Source organism: Myiozetetes cayanensis, unplaced genomic scaffold (genome assembly GCF_022539395.1).
Source record: "Myiozetetes cayanensis isolate MyiCay16 unplaced genomic scaffold, myiCay2020 scf5-8, whole genome shotgun sequence".
NCBI classification, from domain to species: domain Eukaryota; kingdom Metazoa; phylum Chordata; class Aves; order Passeriformes; family Tyrannidae; genus Myiozetetes; species Myiozetetes cayanensis.
Genome location: NW_026087742.1, coordinates 16,348,402 through 16,371,849, shown reverse-complemented (window position 1 = coordinate 16,371,849; position 23,448 = coordinate 16,348,402). Strand labels below are relative to the sequence as shown.

At 44.4% G+C, this 23,448-nt stretch overlaps 1 protein-coding gene across 24 annotated transcripts in view; it reads left to right on the top strand.

Moving 5' to 3' along the window:
* The window catches only part of CD96 (CD96 molecule), a 103,487-nt gene that overhangs the window by 68,903 nt on the left and 11,136 nt on the right, over positions 1–23,448 (top strand). For 14 of the 24 annotated variants that reach the window (XM_050332428.1, XM_050332414.1, XM_050332415.1 and 11 more), the window contains 12 exons: positions 590–1,309; positions 1,686–2,001; positions 2,248–2,637; positions 2,719–2,917; positions 5,623–5,840; positions 8,789–9,214; positions 12,685–12,794; positions 14,282–14,504; positions 18,582–18,637; positions 20,868–20,958; positions 21,316–21,492; positions 22,713–22,766. In XM_050332428.1, coding sequence (XP_050188385.1) covers positions 5,783–5,840; positions 8,789–9,214; positions 12,685–12,794; positions 14,282–14,504; positions 18,582–18,637; positions 20,868–20,958; positions 21,316–21,492; positions 22,713–22,766 — 1,195 coding nt within the window. In that variant the 5' untranslated portion in view covers positions 590–1,309; positions 1,686–2,001; positions 2,248–2,637; positions 2,719–2,917; positions 5,623–5,782. Of the gene's footprint in view, positions 1–589; positions 1,310–1,685; positions 2,638–2,718; positions 2,918–3,362; positions 5,841–8,788; positions 9,215–12,684; positions 12,795–14,281; positions 14,505–18,581; positions 18,638–20,867; positions 20,959–21,315; positions 21,493–22,712; positions 22,767–23,448 lie in introns of those variants that run through there. The other 10 variants (XM_050332404.1, XM_050332413.1, XM_050332429.1 and 7 more) reach the window with 10 other exon arrangements.

Below are 23,448 nucleotides of genomic sequence, written 5' to 3'. Positions count from 1 at the left end.
AAACTTCACCACCTTTCCTGAAGAGACAGGGTGTAGTGGACAAGTTTATAGATGGGGAAATATCTCACTTTCCCATGGTTGCTTCTGATAGCATGAAAGGTATTTATAGGGCTACAAAGATACTGCATGCAAACAAATTCCTTAACATCTGATGCTTTCAAAATATTTTGCCAAAAAAAAAAAAGAAATCCAAATTATGGTTCTCAATGTCACTGTTTTGTTGTAAATGATTTTTTTTTTTTGTAATGAAAAGTCAGCTGCTGCCCTCAAATTGTCACTGATACTGTATCTGAAGTCAACTTTCACGCATTTAATCCTTTCTATTTGATGTATTTCTTCAGTGGTGAATTCTAATCAGTGTGCTGTGTTGAGCTCAGGACAGACATCCGTGTCTTTGAGAAGGTACTTGCACACAATAGTATGGAGGAATTTAAATTAATCAGGGAGCCAAATCCATTGGAGATAGTCTGTACGGCAAAATGAGCTGTACAACCCATCTAGGTTTATACCACTTTGGATGTGAACTTAAGCTTTTCAATTCTGACCAAGTGGCCTGTTGCTTGTCTTGGTAACTCCCTCTGTCATGCAGATCTCAAGATAAAGCCCAGCAAGCTGCATCTACAAAAAGGACTTTCAGAACAGACTCCTGTTCTCTCTTGCTGGCATGACCCACAAAAGCTGCTCCAAGCATTGTCTCTGAAAACGCTGCCAAAGTGACCAGTGGATGACATGGCCCTTCTGGGAAGCTTCCGTGGAAACCTTAACCTAACAGGAGCAGGTGTTTCCCAGCACTGGCAGCAGGTAACTCTTTTTTCAAAGCTATGGCTTCCATTACCTTTTGTTACATAGTTATTAACCTGCATCAAAAAATTTTAATACAGAATGTGGAAGATGAGATGTGCAAGTGATAGCCTTTAGCTGATGTTGTGTAAAACAGGGGGGGAAAGCACAGCTTGTGCTGTATCTGGAAAAGAGAGAGGCCAAAGAAAGCAGGGCTGGTCTCACATGAGCATTCCAGTTAATTTTGAAAATAATGGCTCTGTAGTCTTTCATTTTGTTGGAAATAGCTGGGTGGCTTTCACACAGAGGTTTTGCATTGGTGTGTAGTTGCTGGGTCAGTGTGCTTTATATTTCTTTTGTTTTGTTCATTGGTTTCACTTTTTATACTCTGCTTTTTCAGTAACTTGCACTTTGCACCATGAAATGCACAACAGCTTTCGTATGGTTCCTGATGGACAGTCATTGATCAGAAATGGGATTAAATGGGAGCAGAGGACTGCAGGGACCTGTGGCTGGAATGGCAGAAAAAGTGAGGGAGCTCATTCTCCTCCATTTATCCCCAAATATATGCTCTCCTTTCTCGGAAACATGACTTGTCAGTTAGGCCTTCTAGTTAGAAAAACTAATGAGAAGGTGGAGCAGGGAGGCATCCAGGGCTGAGCTGTTCTTGGTTTTCTCCCAGTAGTCTGAGCTGTCAGTGAAGGAGTAGGGAACAGAAGTCCACTCAGATCTTTGAACATCTCAAATCGTTGTTGTGTGTGTGTCTCTCTGTGCTGCAACACCTCGGCTGGAACCAGGGCTGCGCTGTGTCAAACACAGTGTGTAGGTAGGTGTGCAGCCATGAGGGAGGAGGAGCACAAGAAGAATGCAGAGTGAGAAACCCTCTTCTCTCTTCCCTCACACAGAAGAGGCAGTGCTGCCAGCTGCAGAGAGGCACCAGAGCTAAGGGTGGGAAGGGGGAGACTGAGGAACCAGAGGCGTCACTGGAAAAGCCCAGTGGATATCCCACTGCAACCTCAGTGCCCTGTCCCCTGAAATGCTGCACCCACCCATCCACCCTTCTAGCCCATGCCACCCACTCATCCAACCCCCCTGCGAGCTGCTGTGGTCAAAGGTGCCTGCCAGCTACAGAGTCATTAGCACGAGTTTCAAAGAGGTTCAAAACCAAAACACAGCAATGAAGTGGGAGCTTCTGTGCCAAGTGCCAAGCGAACCTGAAAGGTTAGTTTACTCTTTCATGAAATTCCTGCTTCAAAGTCTCCATCTCTTTTTCACCAGGGACCAGCGCTTTCTTTAAGCAATGTTTAGAGGACACCAGTCTGCAAGGGTAATCATCCTCGCCTCTGGCAGGAAGAGCTCGTGCACTAGCATTTCTGAAAAGGCTCTCTTTGTGAATAATTGAATTTGTCTCTGGAGTTCAAGATTTCTTTTTCTGTGGGACTGACTGCAGCTTTGCTTCTTCCTTAGGTGCAGCTTACTGTAATTGAGGCAGAAAAATTGTATTGCAGTGAAGGGTTTTGTGAGCATAATGCATAATACGGTGATTGCCGTGGAAAGAATCATTTGTAGTGTTCCAAATGCCTCCTCCAGTGGTGAACAGATCTGCAGAAAATAATTTGAGGATCCCCCACTGCCACCCCCTACTCTCACTCAAGGGGAAAAGAATTATTGCTTCCTGAAGTGTCCCTGTGCAGCGGGCAGAGCCCCGTGCTACAGTGCACTACTGGGGACCCATCCTGGATGGTATTCAGAGCCCATCGGTTCCTGCCACTGCCTGGGACACAGGGAACTAACATCCAGGTCAACTGCTTGTCCAGCCCAAAAGAAAATGCTGGGATTCACATATCCACTGACAAGGTATGTCACTTGCGTGGGCACAGCTTCTTTTCCCTAAAACCTCCCAGCCTTGCAGTGATTTCTGGGGTCTCTCTGGAACAGCGGGAAAAATCTGCACATCCCAGTGCTGAGACAATCATCCCTGTAGCTGCCTCACCAAGGAAAAGCCAAATACAGAGATATACTCCTTCCAACTACCAGCAAGGTCTGCTGTCCCTGGGCATGTTTCACTACCACCTCTCATCCCTGCCATCCATAACCCGGTGTGTGACATCCAACTGCGGCATCTACAAAGCTGCCTGTGAGTAACTTTTCAGGAAAGGGGTAGCAGGGGAAAAAGCTCTCATAATAATTTGCCCTGCTGTGAGCAGGACCTCAAGTCTTGCTGCAGGGAGGAGGTGTCTCCCTGCCAGCAGGCTGAGGTAAGTGGTGTCTCAGAAGTGGTTTTTGATGTCATAGGCAGAGGCAGGGCTTAGCTGTTCATGCACATGAATGTCAGTAGCAGGGTGAATGACTATTTCAGGATCTGGGCTTAAGGTAGGAATTGGGGCAAAACTCAGCTCTGAATCGAACAAAAATCCATCGAGCTGAGGGATTTCTTTCTTGTCTGTCTTTCATCACCAAGCACAGCAACGGCGCTGGGTGGCTGCATTCAGCCAACACAATGGATCGTGGCAGCAGTGTATTTTTAGAGTATTATTTGGGGAGGGGGAGGAGAGGGGAACAAATTCCAAGGGCAACATACAGTGACATAGTAACTCGAAAAAGCTGCTCGGGGATTTCTGTGGCTATTGAATATGCCACACAGCACTCGGGCTGTCTTGTCAAATTGCGATGTATATTTCAGATCCATAAAAAGGCTCATTTAAGACTGTTTTGCTCCATGTTACACAAAATACATTCTCTCATGGTACAAAGCTTACATGACCTGATCAGCAGGAGAAGTAAAGGTAACTGCAATCATGAATGAATGCCCAAATTTTAGATTAAAGTCCAGTTTTCTTTGACTCTAGTATCTGCAGGTAATCTCTGGGTTCTTTGTGGTCTCTGCTCTGAACTGGAAACCAGAACGTAACTGTTTAAAATTTTTACTCCCTTCTGTGTCTGTCAATTACAATGGCTTGACTATTCTGTTCATGCTCAACCTCAGGACTTGTTGATCCTCTGGGACAGATCTTTCTCTCTCTATCGAGTTTCTAATGACAAGCAGAGGTTTCTTCCCCAGAGACAATTCCTTTAGCAGTAACCAGGGCACCCAGTGCATTTAATGAGGTAGAGGAAGCAAAACAAGGAACTGTGCAAAAGCATTTATCCTCCAAGAAGTGTGGAGCCTTGACTGCAGCCTCTCCAGCACTTCTAGCTGTTCCAGCTGGAGCCTTTATCCCTTCTGAACATGCTAGTGAAAGATTGTGTGTGCACAAATTAGGACAGTGGTATTGATGCTGATTACATCTGGTAGTAGCGGAGCCCCTGGTGGTCTAGCGGTAAAGGCGCCGCGCTATCACCGCGGAGACCCGGGTTCGATTCCCGGTCAGGGCCACTCCCGGGCAGGTGGGGCTCGTTAGCCCTTAAAGGCAACCCACCTACGTCCTGAGGACCTCGCTGCCACTGTCCAAGCTCGCTTGGCCCCGGCAGATGAACCTTAGGATTAAAGGGTGGGCTCAGTTCCGCGCACACTGTGTCTCACCTAAAAAATCCAATGCGCAGGCTGGAAGGTGGAAAGACCTTCCCCGGATCTTCGCTCGCGAAGACTGGCCATTATTATTACATCTGGTAGTGCACAAAACAGGAAAATGACTAGTGAGGACTTAGTTTTTCACTTTGTACCTTGCATCCTGGAGCAATGAGGAGCTGCGTGGTGAGCAGATGTCAGGAAAAGACATGTCAGGACCCAGACGACTGAGGGATGGACCAGCCACCCAAGAGAGGGCACTGCTTGTAGAGAGAATAGTCCATTTAAGGGACTGTGATACTTACCTTCTCTGCCCTGGTGGATGGGCTGTAATCATCTCTCTCCCAAAATCCAAAGGGTGGGTTGTCCTTAGCCCCCCAAGAATGGAGCCAAACACCCATCCCACCTCGGGAGGAACCAGCAAAAGCCTATGTCCACGCTGTGTATTTGAGGTGTCCTGCCCTGCTCTTTTTGGTTTTGGGGAAACAAGTACGCTAAGCAGGAACTCAGACCTGCTTCCTTCTGAAAAGCTGCCAGCAGCAGATCCAGTTTGCATAAGTCCTGCCTGCAATGAGGTGCTTTGCTGGCAGGTGCCAAGCTTTTGGAAATGCAGTGTGCTTCGAGGACAGCTCAGAAGGATGTGCAGGTGACCTGCAATAAAGACAGGTGACAGGACTGGCAGGAACCACGCTCTTCTGCCTGAGGATGCTGCCGTCACCAAAGCTGACAGCTGAAGGATGGTACAGGGGTTAACCACATCAGGGGATGTTGCCATGTGTAATGCTGTAATTCTTCATCTTGCGGAAAATAATTAATGGTCTTCTCAGGAACGAAAAGGGAAAAAATGTGAATGTAGAAAACTCTCAGTTCACTCTGTTATAATTTAGGGGAGTGGTTTTGTTATTTTGCTGGGGTTTTTAAAGATACTGAGTATAGAGATGTCTAGAAATAATATATCTGAGATATTTTGGACTAACACACAAAGGAAATGAAGCTGGGGAAAGAAAGCCTTTTTTTTTTTTTAATGTTAGCTACTACGTAGTACACAGAAAACACAGAATCATCAAGGTTGGAAGAGACCTTTAAGATCATCAAGTCCAACCACTAACCTAGCACCACCATAATCACCCCTAAGTCATATCTCAAAAAAATTATATATTCAACCTTAGACACCTGACATATTTTTGAGAGCATGTAAACCAGTAAACTGCTTATTCTGAGTTTATCTGAGAAGGCAAAAGGAAAAAAATTGGTCTATAAGATGAGCTTGCAGTGTAGACAACGTTTTCAACTTAAAGGTTTCACAAGATGTACTAATTTTATCCCTCTGGCAGGAAACTGAGGCTTTCACATTTAATGAAGCATTTCTTTGAAGTCATGCTAAGTGACTGTGTTGCGCATCTGCACGGGGCAGACCATCTCAACTTCCTTTTCTGAGAGCCTGATGGGAGCACCAAGAGAGCTACATACTTAGCAGAGCTTCATCAAGTGAAGATGGAAGAAAGGTGGCTCTTCTCTCTCTTTTGTTTCCTCTGGGTGCCCAGCATCACAGGTAGGAGTGTCCGTGGGACACCTTGATTCAGTTTATGATGGAGGGTCGGGAGGGGCAGGCTGGGCTTTGTGTGTCTCACTAGTGTGTCTCACAGCTACTGGCAATGATTTACTGTTTCCTGACAGCTTTCTAATCACCCTAGTTATAACATGCAGTTAGTAAGGACTAAGTGGCTTGTGCTGACTAGCAGATCACTTCATTCAAATTGCCTAACCTGCCAGAATAGTAGATGAGATCAGCTCATGTGTACTTCAGGCAATGTGTGCTCATCTCAAATGGGCCAAAATGAAAACTGCCTTCACTGAGAAAAGAAAAAAACAACACCTCTCTCTCACAGCCATACCTGTGTATGCAGAGAGAGGAAGAACTGAAACACTGCAAGGTGAGGAAAAATTGTACAGCTGCAAAACTTTAAATAGATTCTTCCCTTCTCCTTCCTTTCCCAGCTCTATGTGCTGTGTTAAAGGCTTGAGAAACAAGTTTGTCATCAGAGTAAAACTTTCAGAGAAGTAGAGTAAGGAGGGCTGCATCCCTGTCAGAAGGAGTTTAAACCAAAAACAGTCCAAGGAAAACCAAGAAAAAACCTGATATTCTCAACATCCTCCACCTACCACCCCCAAAAGTCTGATCACGTTCCATGCAGGAATACTTACTATCAGCTAGGAAGAACAATTTTGTAGGATACACATTTTTCCAGTTAAGAAAGGAAGAACTGCATGCATCTGACTGGCATGGTAATATGCATCTCAGAATCTGACATAACCTATTCTTATTTTCTTCATCACTGAGGTAAACTGGATTTTAAAAGAAAGGAAAAATAATTCATATGTGTATTCATACAAAATAGAAGTTCTTGAATGCAAAGAAACAAATAGAAGCCTCAAGACATGCACAGGAGAGCAATACTAATTAGAGAAAAATAGGACTTGGGGTTTTTTTCCTGAGGATGAAATCCTCACTTAAGTCACTCAAAGATGAAAGTGGTCACCACCATGCCCTTTGTGGAGGTCAGACACTTAAATGTCTGTGAGTTACTCGAAGAAATTTCATTTGGAATACACGTATGAGCTAATGGACGGTATTTGATTTGGAAAAACAAAGTTGACGTAAAATGAGAATGCTTATATTGAGATGCTAACAAAAAGTTAAGAACACTTTCACTGCATGAAAGGGTTTCAGTTAAAGTAACCTAACGTGCTAGGCTCATAACAAATAACACAAATTAAAATGTTGTTTCTACATATATAACTTTTTCATCTTAATATAATCTCCTCAAGCGATAATGCATAAGCATTCTTTACATGATTCTTTGACCTCATACACCACCAGCATGAATATGAGAGTAAGCTTGTTAGTTGTCTTTTGCCTGGTAGTCTGATCATAAGATTGCTAATTGCTTTTTCCTTTTACTGGTGCAAAACTTGCAGTGAAATCAGGGAGCATTTCCTATAATAATCTCCTTGGACTGACAAAAATAGTTTTCAGTAATTTTTCTCACAACACTTGTCATTCAGGTTGGTTTTTATTTACCCACTTACATCATCCTATCTGTTAGAATACAATGAAAAGATTACAACAGAGCAAGTGCAGCAATGAAACAACAGAGATTAATGTTGGCCATGTCCATTCAGTAGCTTTGTTCTCCCCACACCTGGTATCTGTGTATCCATGTCGCACTTCAGTGGATAGGCACCAAATCTCAGCCACCTCTGAGGGGACGTGGTGCTCTGCCCTTGTTCCTTTTCCCTGTTCAATCAGAGCTGATGGTGCACTGTGCCCCTGTCTTGCTCCTGGCTGAGCTGGCAGAGTGTGGAACGCACTGCAGGTACCATCGAGGTTGCCTGACCTCTGACAGGGCATCCCCTGGCTTAGGTGCCCCAGAGCTCTGCACTACACGGCAGAGCAAATGTCAAAGCAAGGAAATGGGTACCCGCTTTTTTCAAGTACAAAGGGTGAGCAGTGGGCACCTGCTGCTGTGAGGAGCCAGCAGTGAGCCTGGTGGGACTGCAGGGCAAATTCCCACAGCAAATATACGTTGATATTATGACACACAGGGAGGATAAAATCCAATGTAGAAGGGGTGTGACAAGTCTGTGTCTAAGAGGAACTGCACAGCTCATTTTTTCTGTGGACCTGCATGCCCTTTTGGAAAAGGGACTTTTTGTATATGGCTCTGTGTGTGTGATTGATTACTTGTCTCACTACGACTCCCCCATCCATAAATTCTTCATCTCCTTGAGTTTGTCAGTACCCTGCATACGGGGGTTTGGGGACTGCAAGACTCTTACTCATAGGAGGGAGAAAGGGAGATAAATCAATTTTACTACAGCAGCAGCTAAACCAAGTAGTACAGGCTCCTGCTGAAAGCCCCTTCATTTCATCGATCCATTACTCCTTTATATGGCACACTAAGGACTGCCACCTGCTTTATGAAATTAATTGAGGAAGAAACCATACATACCAGGGCAACTCTCTCTGACACTGAGACAGGCACTCGTTTGGGCCATGCAGGAGATGTTTAATAACGTGGAGGTAAAGGCAATGGCAGTGGGCAGGAGGGCCGCTGGGGAGTGGAATTATCCAGCAGGGATAACTCATTTGTTCTTGCAAAAAGAGCTGGGGAATAACTGGGCCCAGCTTCTGCTTTATTTATATTACTTGAAAGATTCCTATTTTCACAGAGGCCCTTAGAGCTCCCATTTCTCTCCCACAAGCGTGACAGCAGCTCTCTGCCCTCTTCTAGACACACATGCATTTGCTTTCCTAGTTCTCTCTCTGCAGTCTGTACTGGTGGAGATTTGCTGTAAAACTCCTCCCTGGAATGCCTGTGGTCACAGTTTTAGGGTCTTCATAGTTGTCTGTGTCTAAGGCACCAAATCATGTCAAAGATGGCTTAAAGCTTTGTTTAAACATTACTTGCACTGAAAATGATCCTGTTTGTTTTTAAGGCCAGTCTAGAGATGTCCTTACTGAAACAGAAGTGGTCAGCGCTCTGCCAGGTACTGACGTGACCCTGGTGTGCCTCTTCCCAAAATCACGCACCACCCACATAATACAGACACAGTGGTCCAAGACCGAAGACAGCCAGTCTACCAAAATAGCTGTTCATCATCCCATTTATGGCACTCATTACTTCAAATTTTCCAAGGCTTCTTACAATTTTTCAGTGTCCTTCAGCACAAGGAAGTGCTGCAGCCAGGATGTCACAGAATCTTTGTGTTCCACCAATCCAAACGCCCCGTCTGAATGCAATCAGTGGGCTCTGCATCTGAAAAACGTTACCATCGCCCTTAGCGGGCAGTACGAGTGCAGTTTTGCTACTTACCCATATGGGACAAAGGCTGCAAAAATTCAACTTATTGTCAAGGCAGAAGGTAAGTGATGACGAGTGAGATGTTGCTTTATCCTAGTGGGTGGGGGAGAGTATGAGGATAGACAAACATTTCTTGGTCGGCGATGGTGACCTGTTTGGAGTTTGCAGTGGATGTCACTGAATGTCGCTGCTACAGTTTCCTGTTTACCAGGCCCTCTCTAGTTGTTGTTATACAACTCATGATTAGAAAAGCTTATTTGTTTGGAGGAATATGAAGTAAGGCCAAAAGGTGTTGAGATGGGAAGTTCCCGCATTTTTATTTTGGAGAAACGTGCTGCGGAGAACACTGGATGAGCAGCTCAGGATATGGCAGGACCAAGGATGGTGGATCTCCAAACCAGGCTGTGCTGCTGCTATGGGCGTGCAGCGTTGGGCATCAGAAAGAGAAAACACCATTATCTGTTTGAGGCTGAGGGCTGGCATCTGCAGGGCATGCTGGGTGTTAGCTCAATGTCCCCACTGTCAAAAACACACTGAGCAAAACAGGGGATTGCTTAGAACAATCACGGGAACAGAGACTTGGCTGCTTCTGTCAGCCGAAAGAAAGCTGGAAGGCAGCATGACTGTTCGTGGTAAGTAAGCCTCAGGGGAGTGCGTGAACTCTAGGGAGGATATTTAAATTATCCCAGCAAAGGAGCAAATTGATTTAAATAGGTGGTAATGGATTTGACTACAAATTAAACAACAGTGGCAATTGTTAGTGCAGCAACACTGGGAACAGCTATTTCATGTCAGCAGTGAGGGCAAAAGTCCAAACTGCTGTGAAGATGGAGCTGGGCAGGGACACTGAGCAAGCTTGCTGTTGTGCACATGGGGGACTGGATTTGATGACCCCAGAAACCTTTCCCTGACCCAGGTTTCTGCTAACAGCCCAAGCAGGATTAAAGTAAATGCAACAAACCTGGCATGGTTTCAGTTCAGAGCTGCAAAACCAACATGCTCACTCTGCTTTTGCCCAGGGCTGTAGGCGTAGCAGACGTTCAAGGGTTAGGAGCAGGGTGGGTGCAGGTCATTTCAGGGGTAGCAAAGGGCAGCTGTGCTCCCACTGCCCTTTTAGCTTCATGATGAGGCCAGACTGGTGGCAGGAGGGCCATTGGTACCCATGCTGGATCAACAGAGGTCTTGCAGCTGGAGGAGGTTCTGTGCAAGACTCATACGAGGGAATGTTTAACCTGATGGCCCCTGCATGGCGGTGGCTGCAAGCAGGTTAAGTTGGCGACACACTTCAGGCAACCCTGTGGAACCTTCCTGCCCTGATGAACTCACAGGGGCAAAATGAGAGCCAGCACCTCTGTGCAAGTCACAGAGGATGGGTGTTTAAACAGTACACGCTGGATAACTGTGCCAAAGATAAAGCTGCTGCTCTACCTGCAACCCCTGTACAGAGGTGTGTTATGGTAGGTTCCCCCTGGGGAATTTTCCTGTGCTTCACAGGGCAGAGAGGCTGGATCAAGGGGAGTACAGTGAGGTACAAACAGTGCTGGTAACCCTGTGAAACCCTCCTGTGCTTCTGTTCCTCATACCATGTTTCTCTGTCTCTTCCCTAACACAATAACAGTGCTAATCAGGCATCGCTCCTTTTCTCTTGCTGGTGCCCTCAGTTGATGTGGGCATGCTCAACACTGTTATTGCTATCTGTGTGTTAAGTGTGGGCAGCTTTTGTTCATACTAGCATCGCTGTGGCTTTTTTCGGTAGCTGCATGAGGTAGTAAGCTGTGATACTGATAGCTGCTTGCTTAGAGAGAACTAAAAAATTCAGTTTGCTACCTCTTGCAGGTTTGTATTTTAAGGTAGCCAGATCTTTTTCAATGAACCACTTCCTCACAAAAGAAGGTAAAACCCCCTTAATCCAGCCTATGAGTGGAGTGGATAAGGGTGCTAGTGACTCACAAAGTAGTTTCCAACTACGCCAAACTGAAGTGAATCCAGATGGATTCAGCTTGTAGATACTGCTAAAAGCCTGCAGAGCAGCAGGCCTGCACAGGACAGACAAACACAGAGGACCATAGCCAACAGACTGTTAATGGAGATGGGAATCAGAGTTGGGGGGTGGGAAACAAGCAGGTGGGACATGATTGTGAGAACAGGCAGAGACTGTTTGCAGGCTGACCTCCTGGGGTGACTACTCATCTCCGTACTTACTGTATGCTGCATGGCACTTTTACATGCTAGAGTGTCCCAGCAAAGTCTCCTGTGCACCTTTCTTCCTGGAGAAGCTATAGATTTGCTTCTTTTGTCCTTTCCTTATCCTTTCTGCATTATCCAGCCCATTAGGTGTTCTGCACTCTGTGTCCTGCTGCAAGAGCTGCTTGGTTCACTCTGGTGAACCATGCAGGAAAGCTGCTTCTGCCACTGGATCTCCTGGTCACAACTCTGGGCTCTGCCTTTCTTCACATCCCCGTGGCACAGGCTGTGTGCTGGCACCATTGCTCTGTGCTTGCATACAAAGCACAGACACAAAGGAAGTTACAGTCACCACAAAGTCCCCACTGACAAGTAACGTGACAGTCTGAGACAGCTAGATATTTTCACTCCCCTCAAGACAAAAAATAAAAGAAATGCATATCTACTCTATCTCAACATGCAAACCAGAGCTACCAAGGGAGCAAAGCTGAAGAGTCTCCCTGTGGTGTGTGCTGGTGCCTGCCTGCAGGGAAGAGGGAAGGCAGGTCACAGCAGGCAGGGAGGATGGCACAGCAGGCCACACTATCACCCTCTGCACGGCTGGGGGTCAGAGAGGTCAGTGCTGACCACACCACTCACAGCACCTCCAGCCCATCACCACTGCTCTTCTGTTTGAGTGCACACATGCACACAGACCCGACTTCTGAGCCACAGCTGTGCTCTTTCCAGTGCACCACTCCGCCCTCCCACAGCAGGACTGGAGCCCTGGGCTGGGAATGGGTACGGTAGGAAATGCTGAAATGCCTTTTCAAACAGATAAGAGTAACAAGTTTTCTGCTTCTGGAAGTGGGCAGGTTGGAGAATAACAACAGGAGCACTTACCCTGAAAAAAGGGGTTAACCTGACATGCTGAATACCCTGCTTATTGAAAAGAAGGTCTGCTGTTATCTTCAGAGGAAAGGAAATGTGGGTGCACAAAAGTGATGTGGAGGTTTATTGCTGCAGAAAGAAAAAAAATGTTAGAGAAAAATTGAAGCTTCAAATTATTCTCAGCTCCAAAAGGAGACATCTTGATCCTGCAGTTAGGAAAAGCTTTTATAAGAATTACCAAAAAATTCAGGTAAAGCTGTGAATTGAGCCATGACACTACCTCTAGAATCAGACGTAGGGCTTTCACTTAACAAATGTGTCTATGGGTAATGGTTGAAAATTACAGTTCTATTCTAGTCAAAAAAAGTGTCTGTTCATTGAACAAAAGACTAGTCAGCATTGGTTTTCAAAGCACAATGAACATCATGTTTCTGATTTTCCTTCTTGGGCTTTTTGTTGTTGTTACAATGATAAAAGAGGAGCAGCACTACCTGAAGAAAGTGTGGTTAAACCAGACTTTAGAAATTCCATGCCTTGAGGACACGATCTCAGAAGATTTGTCCACTTATCCTTTGAAATGGCTAGTGGTAAGTATTTTTCATCTCAGGTATAAAGTTTGGAAAGGAATACAGGGTATTTTTGCAGATTGAAATAGAAATGTTCTACTCTAGTGTGTCCTGTAGAACTTGCTAAACAAAGCATATCAGTCACGTTGGACTGTGATAAAAAAGGGAGAAAATATAAACATGGGCTTGCAACATACCCACCATAATAGCTGAAACAAAGAGGTAAAATTCTTTTTTTTTTTTTTTTTTTTTTTTTTTCAATTTTCAGGACCACACACAGAGCAGGGCCATGGAAAGTGGCAAATATAACAGAAGTAAAATATTTCTTGTGTTGGATTTCCCAGGGATTTTTTTTTTTTTTTTGTAGTGAGGCTTTAGTATCTGAAAAATACATGGTTACTGTGTAGGGTAGTAAGATACCAGGCTGCTTTGAGATAACAAAAAAAAAGGTACTGACTAATGTTTTTGGTTTTGTTAACCTCTGTGTCACGGATGCCCACTGAAGACATGCAAACCTAGTTATCAAGCTAACCACATGAAAAACTATTTTAAAGCAATTTGCTGTGAGATGTAAAGTTTGCTATATTTTTGTACTTTATCTCACTCTCTGGATAAATATTTATAAGCATGTTTTAATGTAACCTTTTAACATTCATTTCAGCATACAAAGATAAGTATCAGCGAGCAGTTCCTTGAGCTTTGCCTGTTCATTTATATCTGTTGTCACTGAGGAGCTGTAACTGTTGAGGGTTTTCCTAAAGGTGATTTTCAAATATTTTAGGTATTTTAACCTTTTGTCCTGGTTCATTATCTATTTAGATCTCCCCTATGCAGCGCATTCTTAATATTGAAATTTTAAGGGAACAGCCTTGTCCTTCCTAATTTTTAGTTTTGCTAGTTCACTCTACAAAGTGGTCAAAGAAAATGGAAAAAAAAACCCATGGGTCAGCACAATGACATATGTGGATTGCCATTGTCATACAGAGTAAAGCTTGCAAATATGTACTGGCACAGATGTCCAGGATGTACCTCTATCTGTAGGCTGTACCTATGTCTAAGGGTTGCTGCCACACAGGCAACAAGAGGGGATGACTTTTGCTTAGTATTGTCAAATTCTAGCTACTTAAAATTCCCAAAGAGCAAAGTTTTTCTTGAAATTTCAGTCGTGTTTAGCATGTATGGGATGTTCAGCATAACTTAAAGACTGTTGCAGTGAGAAAGCAGCTCTGTTGGCCCTCCCTGAAGGATACAGAAATCAGGATTCATCAGACACAACTATTTACTCCATATTTTTATTGGTAAGAAGATGACTGCTCTTGGTGTTGAAGTTCTGGGAGAGAATGTGTTCAGGAAAAAAAATAAATGTTGCAAGTGTCCACTTACTACTACACAACGCTAAGGGTGAGAGGGAAGATTTTGATAGTGGGAAGAGAGCTGGCCTACAAAAATATTTTTCTATCTGTGTGTCCAGTCTGCCTTCACTATACGGTGGGTTTTTCTTTTCACAGGGTGACAACAACAGGAAAGAGGAACTTGTGACCAAGGAGCCCTCCTGTCCTGCCGTGTACAGGAACAGCAGCTCAGTGTACGGGCAAAGAGTCCGCCTGGGTCTGAATAACACTCTAAAGATTTTCCCCACCAAAATCACTGATGATGGCAAGGTCTTTTCCTGCCACGTGAGGTATCACCCGGAGAGAGTCCAGAAGAGCAGCACCACTGTGAGAGTATATGGTAAGGGGCTTATGCCAAATGCCTGCTTCCTTGCACTTGGGTGGGTAACACTCCTCTCTGGTTCTGATGCCAACAACTTGAAACACACTGATTGTTTTTTTTAATATAAACATATTTACATTGTAATTTTTTTCAGCTGCAGTGAGGTAAAATGTTGGAAAATAACCCTGTAGTTCTTAGAGGAATTTGAGGCCATTCCTTCAATTCCTTCAACTTCTGGCATGACAAAATAGTAGAGTTGTTGCACATGTGTCACCCCCACGGGCATGTGCATGGCCAGTGTCTTACCCTGATGTGTAGGCTTATGTTTGCAGGTTACAGGTCATCAAGATCTCTGTGCCCCAAATGACCGTGCTGCCTGTGGTTAGGAAATCATGGCCAAAAGTTAGTAAGCAGTTTGGAACTACTGCTGTTGCAAAGTCACATCCTCAAAAGTATGTGATATTCAACTGCTGCCAAATGCTCTGGCTCTGAAAATGAGGGTCCTGAGTGGGGAGTCTCCAGCTGGTCAGGAGTGATGGAGCCTGTGAACTGCAAACATGTGGGCTGGCATTTCATGCTGGAAGCCTTCCCCATCTTCAGTTACTTTTTCTGTTCCCTTTCTAATGGCTTAGAAACTACTCTACAATTGCTGAGGTACAATTGAATCAGAAAAATGCTACCCACTTGAAACCCAGGCTTTATTTTCTGTTTATAGATCTGTTGGTCTGGAAAACATATTTCCAAAGCTCCTAAAATAAATGAGTGTTGAACAGTGGGTCTGTCAACAGTCCCTTGACTGTAGCTGATTGTCCAAGGAAGCCCACACCTTGAGGGTGGCACAGCCAATGTGAAGCTGATGCTCTGAATTCAAAGGAAGGTTCAACAGGGAGCAGCAAAGAAAAAAAGAAAAACGTGTCTGGGGGCTGTTGGTCCCTGATGTAAAAGAAATAAAAATAGAAGATAATGATCTGAAATCTCCTCTTGCGTTTGCATGATTCAGACACAGGTCTTATTTTAAAAAATCAACATTTGTCAAATAGAGACAGTGTTACCTGGGTAATTGTTCCAGTATACTAACATACTTGAACTCTCCCTCCCCTCCATCACTGCTGATGCTCTCACCTTGATTTCTGTGTCTGTAAGAGGTTGCTATACTTGGTTTTTCCCAGAATTACTGTGAGGTGTGTGCTTGTCTGCGTCAGCATATGAGTACAACAGGGTAGAGAGGCAAACAAGAGAAGGCAACTGTGGCCCTTGGTGGTGAACAGTCTGTGTATTTCCCAGTAAGTGCTGGCTGGCTTTGAGGGTGCTCTGCTGTCACCCTGTCCCACAGGGGTCCTGAGGGCAGGGTTAGGTGCAGGGGCTCCCTGAGAGCCATGAGGTTTGTGGTGGGTGCTGAGGAAAGTCTCTCAGACTTCAGGTAAATGGAGTCTACATCTTGGAGGAAGTGTGCTTTCATGATCCCAGCCCTTCCACATCTGATATTTTGCAAGTAAAATAACTGTTTTGCATCCAGTGTCACTCTTTTCTCTTAATATTCCCTGAAGTGATGCTGCTTATGACTCCATCAGACTGACCAGCCTTTCTCCATTTACCTCTCTTGTCCTGCAGCAGGATGTGAGGCCAAGAGCAGAGGGTTTAGAGCCTCCCCTGCACCAGCACACACACCTGTGCACCACTGGCAGGGCAGAATAGGCAGAGACAGTGGCCAGAATAATCCAGAACTCTCCCGGTGACATTCAGGCACAAAGAGCTTTTTCAGATAACAACACCTCTCTTGTTCCTTGTGCTTACCAGGGAACGAAGAAATGAACTTTTATGTCCTAGCAGTTAGATCCATCCTCAAAGGGCTGGGACAGAATCTAGAGATAGTATGTGTATGCAATGTCACCAGCACATTATATTGGCTATATCTGTAGTCTTGGCCATTAGCAAGGACACAGCTGGAGAGCAAAGCCCAGCTGAAAACTGGGGAGATTTTCCCATCCTGGCAATCCCCCCCCCACAAACTCTCATGTAATTGAACCCCACAGGATGGGTGTTACAAAACAGGGGAGAGGGCAGGTGATGTTGCCTGCAGAAAGCTCCTTGTGCAGGGCCACTCTGACAAATGCTTCAGGCAGGGCTAAACACAGCAGAGACAGACCAAGTCTGAGGGGCGATGAAGTGGCACTTCCTCACAGTTGAGAGCTGGGCAGGAGAGGATGGGAAAGGCCTGAAAAAGCCTCTCAATGAAGTTGAGAGTCTTCATAAGTTGAGTAAAGACAGATGTTTGAACAAGAGAGCTTTTTTTAAGGGGGTACTTTTGGAGTGAAATACTTTAAAATATTTCTTTTCTAGAACAGAGTTCTTTCAGATACAAGTTTCTCAGAAAACATACGGCCTTTTCAAGTCTAACTTCGCCAAATATTGATTTTCCCTTTCTGTAACAGTAAAAGCTCAGCAGCAGAAACTGCTGAACTAAATATTGAATTTTCACTAGAACCAAAACACTGGTAAATATCCTAGCAAGACAAGTGAATGTCAAAATGTTAACAGAGGCTGAGATGTTAATTGGAAAAGATCTATTAGATTATCCAGAGCTATGCATGAGAGCTGTGCATGACAGTTCCCCAGCAAACTTGTCTTCTGAAAAAGCAGAAGACAGCTTCCAATACAGATGTGGAAAAGTGTGCCCATTCTCATCAAAAAAACAAAAGGAAGATCATGCACTAGACTAGACATCATTTAGTCTCCCAGACAACTTTTTGCTGAGATTAGAAGATCCCATTTATCAGACTTTTTCTTACATCTGAAAAAGTATGCTTGTCTTCTGCCAGCTCCACTACCATATGTACAGTTTTGGCAGGGCAGAAACAAGAAGTAAATCTTAATATATTCATTTTCTGATAGGAAGAATCTACCAATCTACCCCCCAAAACAAAACAAAATAAACCAAACAAATGAGTAAAGAGCAAAACCAAGAAGGAAAAATAAAAAAGGAAAAAAGGAAAAAAAAAAAAGAAATTTCATCCGAAAGTACCCTGAGTTCAGAAAACCATAAGGCCATGATAATTAAATACAGGTCATGACTAGGCATAATCCATCAGTCACATTAAGCAGAAAAGTGGAAATTAAAAAAAAAAAAAAAAAAAAAGAAATCAGGAGAGTTCATAGAGGATTGGCTATATAATACAACAGGGAAACTTGAGCAGTTCAGCTCAGAGGGGAATGTAAGGGAATATAACAGGGTAAGAAAAAAGAGAAAACTGTCTTAATGGTAGAGAATAAACTGAGATTTAAGTTGGAAAGAGAAAGAATTACGGATCTTCTAACTAATCCAAGGACAGCACTTGTTTCCAGTCCAGTTTCAAGGGTCAGAAAAGGCCAGAAGTACAATTTATCTGAGGTTTTTGAGATTTTTTTTATATATTAACACAGTTTCAACAGTCCTTACTTAACAAGTCAGTTAATATTACTCCAAATCAGGGATCCCAAAGGCTTATAGAGCCTGATAGCTTTAATTTATACAGTCAGCTGCACCCAGAACCAAAATGCTGCAAAACCAAAAGAAAACCCTTTTTCCGTTCCGTGTGGATGTGGTCATCCACAGCCTGCTGCTCTGATGTGAAGGTGACCTCTGGGCTTCCTGGCAAGGCAGGAAGCATCTGTGGTGTGACACTGTCACACATCTGTCCAGGTGACAGCATGTGGGTGGCTGGCACCCGAAACCAATCAATGTCTTTGGGGATGCCTAAAGCCTTTGGAGATGGCTTTGACTGGCAAGCACCCAGAGGAACCAACAACTGGGGTGTGTTTTGTTTCATTGGGCCCAGGAAGGGTGGCTCTGCTGCCAGAGCCGTGACTGCAGGACAGTTTCATCTTGTTTCCCCAGCAAAGCCACCCAGTTTAGATAGGCAGTGAAATACATCACGAATCCTGTGGCAGTAGCTGCTGATATATGCTTGTAAACCACTTCCTTGACCTCAAATCTACATGTGTGGGTAGAGTTAGGATTTAATTTCCATCCTTTCTATGAAACAAGGCTGCTGTGTCTTATTAGAAGCTGTGATCTTCAGTGTCCATTTCAGTAATACATATATGTTTGCTTTCCAGCTTACCCCGAGATCTCTGTTAGTCTGCAGGAGGGCTCGGCTGGCACCTCGCAGAAGGTGAGCAATTTTGGAGCAAAGAGTAAGGCCTGTGACTGCCTTATAGTCACCACAGCACCCCAGCCAGGCAAGCTGAGCAGAATCAGACATGGGTGGGACATCTAAACTGACCAAGCACACAGGGCAATGGGCACGGTAATGACTTAATGTCAGCTGTTCACGCCCTTTCCATCCTCACAGCAGTGAACTGCTTCAGTGAGCACAACTGTGACCTAGCTAAGGGCTTCCCTGCTGTGTGGTCAAAATCTGATTTTATGTTAGCCCTAGGGAAGACTCCAGAACTTCAGATCAAGAGGCTATGTGGTTTGCAGGGGGCTGCAATTCTCCCTTTCCCTCCCCATCTGTCAGCTACTACCCAACAGTCTCGAGCTGCTCTCTCCACACCACATAAAATCCCTCTCTGAAAAAAGTCACCTGCTAACCAGGATGATGCTCCAAGGAGTCAGACGGAGGCAGCTTCTATCTGTCCCACAGCCCCCTGGGACAGGGAGGAGCAGGTGCTGGCTGTGGGAGCAATGCTTGGAGCACAGACACGGCCAAACATGCTGATGAAAAGGTGGTGAGTGTGTTGGGCATAATGTATCACACTGCAAGTGTATCTCATCTGGGGCAGTCAGATGCCAATAGAGCAACTGGATCTCAGTGTCTTTTTAAAGATGAGCAATTACCCATATGTTTTAGGGGCTCTGTTTTCTCACATGCTTGGTAATGGCAAAATCTAAAAGTCTGCAGATCTGCAGTGGCCATACTTGGCCTAAAACATGTTTGTGGCCCATATGACTGACTAGCGAGCCACTCTGGCTACTAGCTAGGCTGCTTTGCTTCCTGTTCCATCTCTCCAAGTTGAAGCTTTTGATCTGTGAAAATTAAGGTTTTCCTTGGAAATAGATCTTATGGGCAGGCAGAACCTTATACTAGCCATATCCATCTGCTTCAGACAAGCCGTGAGTCAAGCTGGTTCTGCAAAACTGACTGGTGTAATTTTCCTGATGACCTCTTTTCATGTGTGGTGTTGGACATTGCAGGCTTTTGTCTGCACTGTCCTGTTGAACAGAGCAAGGGTGCTGCCAACATGGGACTGGACAATAGTCCAGTCATTTCTTCATCTTCAAACAAACACCAACTCCTTTACTTCTCTTTTCTTCTTTTTCTTACAGGGCTTCAATCTAGTGAGGATATTGGATTTATATTTCTTCATAGGAAGCATTTATAAAAATATTATGACCTAAACTTGCCTGAAAAATAAGGGAATAATGAAGAGAAAATGGGGGAAAGCAATTACACTACGAGTTCAGATGCTATTTACCGTGGCAGGAAAAGAGTTTCAGCTGGGTAGTTTCAGTCTTTGTACTGAATGATTGACTCTGCTGGCTGCAATACATCAAGCTTGCTTTCAACTAAATGTGGGAGCCACTTTCTTCGAAAGTGCGAGCAAGTGGGCCTTGCGCTGTATGAGTAGCACGTGATTTGTTTTTCTTTTTTTCTGTTTAAAAGGACGAGTCAATTTCTCCTATAACAGTGCTTAGTAATTAGCAGTGTCATAACCTGCTAAATAAATGTAATTGGGAACATCCAGGCAGCATGAGGATGAGACCTCCCACCTTGCTAGTGCCCAACCCTTCATCCAGCCTTGACTTTGAGGTTCTTCCCATCTATTGCTTGATGAAAAATTAAGTGGAGCACAAACAAAGATTTTTGGAGCAATTGGCATGGAGTCAGGACTACTGCATCTAAAGCATCAATTTCTGCAAACCTCCTGCATATTATGCCCACTACAAAGGTATCTAATTTTGTATATTAAACAGCTAGGCAGTCCTTTTCATGGGATTTGTCTCTCCATCTGCCTAATGAAGGATGTTGATCAGAAGGTGTTTAATTCTCCATACACACGCTGCCCATTACCGACTCCAGTGTTTTTCCATGTGGGTGTTCATCACCGGGGACAGGAGGGTGGGGATCACCCTACATCTCTCCAGCCAGAGACAGGGTTAGAGAGAGTTGGAGCCCTGTCATCCAGAGCAGTGGGGGTGTCCATGGACTCTCATTCAACAGTGCCCACAGCCAGAAAAATGAAAGGAGTGGGCAAGAAGCACAGTACAGAGGAAGCAAGTGTTTCCTTCCAGAGCAGGATTGTGAGTTATCAAGCACTGTCCATAAGGGAATTTGGAAGCTGGCAGCAGGGTGAGGACATTGGAGGCTAACCCAGTAACTGCCTTTTCCTGCCCCACAGCCCAGCGTGAGCTGTGTCGTGAGGAAGGCGTTTCCCAAGCCAAGCCTCGTGTGGTACGTGGACAGAGTGAACCTGCTGGAGCAGCCTGGAGGTAAAGCAACCTGTCAACAGGACAATGGCACAGCTGTAGAAGTGATTGCCAAGAGAAGTGGTGGTCGCTCATCTGTTCCTGCCACAGAGAGCCTGTAGGTGTCTGTCTGGGTGAAGGGGAGAGTGTCAGACCTCCTCAAAGGGAACAGATGGCAAATGGCCGGGACCACAGACCCCTGCAATTGCAAGGGATGGGGACCATGGTTTGGTATAACCACACTGTTCGTGACAGATCTTTGGTAGTGTCTCAGCAAAGAAACCTGCATCTGTATGAGCTTGCTTTTCAGTACCAATATTATGCACAGCTTTGATTTATGGTCTGGAGTGAACAAGAGAGTCTTTTTCTTTTTCCCCCAAGAAATCCTTGTTGTACAAGAAGACTTGCAAGACAGTGAAGGTTTCTATCAGATGAGATCAACGCTGGTGCTGCAAGGGACCCAAGAGACACACAAGACATTCTCGTGTGCATGCCTGTTTTCTTCCCTCGGGAGTGAAACATGGAATATTTCATCAGAGGAAATATTTGTTTCATTCGGTAGGTTTTTCGTAGATAAAACACATCTGAGATGTTAAGAACACCAAACACATGTGTTCTCTGTTATTTAAAATACTGAAGAAATGCCAAGAGTAAGGAAGCTTTATGGTACAAGTTCATCTCACAGCTTGAACTTTCTGGCAGGTTTTTTAGCTCAAGTCTTTGCTTAAACCTCTAAATGAGCTAAGAAACTCCTGCACAAACAGAAGATGCCTGTTGTTTGTTTAGGCAGTATCTTGCTGTACTTCCCATACCCAAAAATAGATTAGCATAGCCACATGGCACCAGTGAGCTATTATAATCATGTGTTTCCCACTGAGCACTTGTGGCAAAAACTCTGCATGTGTGCAATGCAGCTCCCTGGAAATCCAAACCCTCATATCAGGGCTGTGTTATACATCTTCAGTGAAACTTGCGAAAGGACGAACCATTTTGGGATGATGGGGAAACTCCCCTATAATCTGTACTATAAGGATTAGCTACATGGTTAGGGAAGTGGGGATAAATACTCTCCTGCTTTTTCAGTGAAAGTGGGAGACTCAGCATTAAAGAGGGTTTTGACACTTCTGAGAATGCAGGGGGGCTGGTGAGAAGAGCAGACAGATTTCCTTTAGCACCCTCTTGTGCAGGTCTCCTCTTCAGGTGCAAATGCATAGTGACACCTTTTTTTTTTAATTATTATTATTATTATAACTATTATGTATACTCCTTGCTGCACAGATGACAGGACTGAGCTGCTGACCCCTTAGCAGCATCTACTGGTACATCACGTACCTTGGCAACTGCTTGCAGCTCGGCTGTGTTCACTTGTGGCTGGGGATATGCTTATTGGTAGGTTTTTTCCACGAAGTAAGACTGCATCAAAAGCCAGGGCTGAGTCCTCTGGAAACATAGCTTCATAGGGAAGGGAGAGAAATCACCGTTTTCTCCAAAGTTACTCATTTCACCCAACTTGTAGTTTTGTAGAAATATCTTCAAATTGGAGAGCCGTCAATTAAAGCGGTCCAAGTTCTTGCCTGCAGGTCATGCTAATGCTAAGATAGATCCACTCGGTATAAAAACATTAATGTATTTAGATATGACAGAAAGGAAAGAACCACATTAATTCTCAGCCATGCCTTCTGCAAAGGTGCACAGCACGACACAAACCCAAACTAAATTTCTGCCTTTATAACTATTTTAAAGACCTGGTTTCATCTTTCTCTTTTCTTTCTTCACAGACAATAAGTCTAATGAAGCCTCATCTGAAGCTTTTACCACCACGGTTTCAGAAGGTAGGATAAATTAGAGAAGAATAAAATAACTTGGGTTGTGTTAGAGGTGTCTATAAATTCCTAAAGCTGTTGTAACACTTACTACCCTAAATAGCTAGCAAAAAACCCTTTCCTGCAGCTATGACTTCGGAGAAAATACAATAAACAGATATTTTGGTGATGTAATCTATCATAATTAAGACCAAGTATAATTAAACTCCAGCCTTGAGGGGCACATAATGTTATTTCTGATGCTTCAGCTGGCATTTGAATATAGCTCTTTCAGCACTGAACTAATAATTAAAAATAACAGCTCTGCTAACGGTTCCACCTTCTGCTTAAGTACACAGCCAAGATCCTCAACACTTTTGCCTAATTAAATAACTGATAGAATGTTTCTTAATTTGTGTAAATGTGGTAAATCTGTGCTCTGCCTCTGCAAGTTTGTCTTATTATCAGCTTATTGCAGACAGACAAATGTTCCCTCCACACCTCAGCTGAGGCCCTTTGCAGACGTCTGTCCCGGAGCAGTTTGTTCTGCTCCTCACGGGAGGCAGCTGCACTGTAGCAGTGGGTTACGGGAGTGTGTCAGGGAAATGTTGTAGACAGAAGGCATGAAAGGAAGGGTGGGTTTCTGTGTAACAACTTCTGCAAGTGCAGGTTGTGGCAAGCCCTGGGAGTTCAGCCAGTACCTCACTGCACT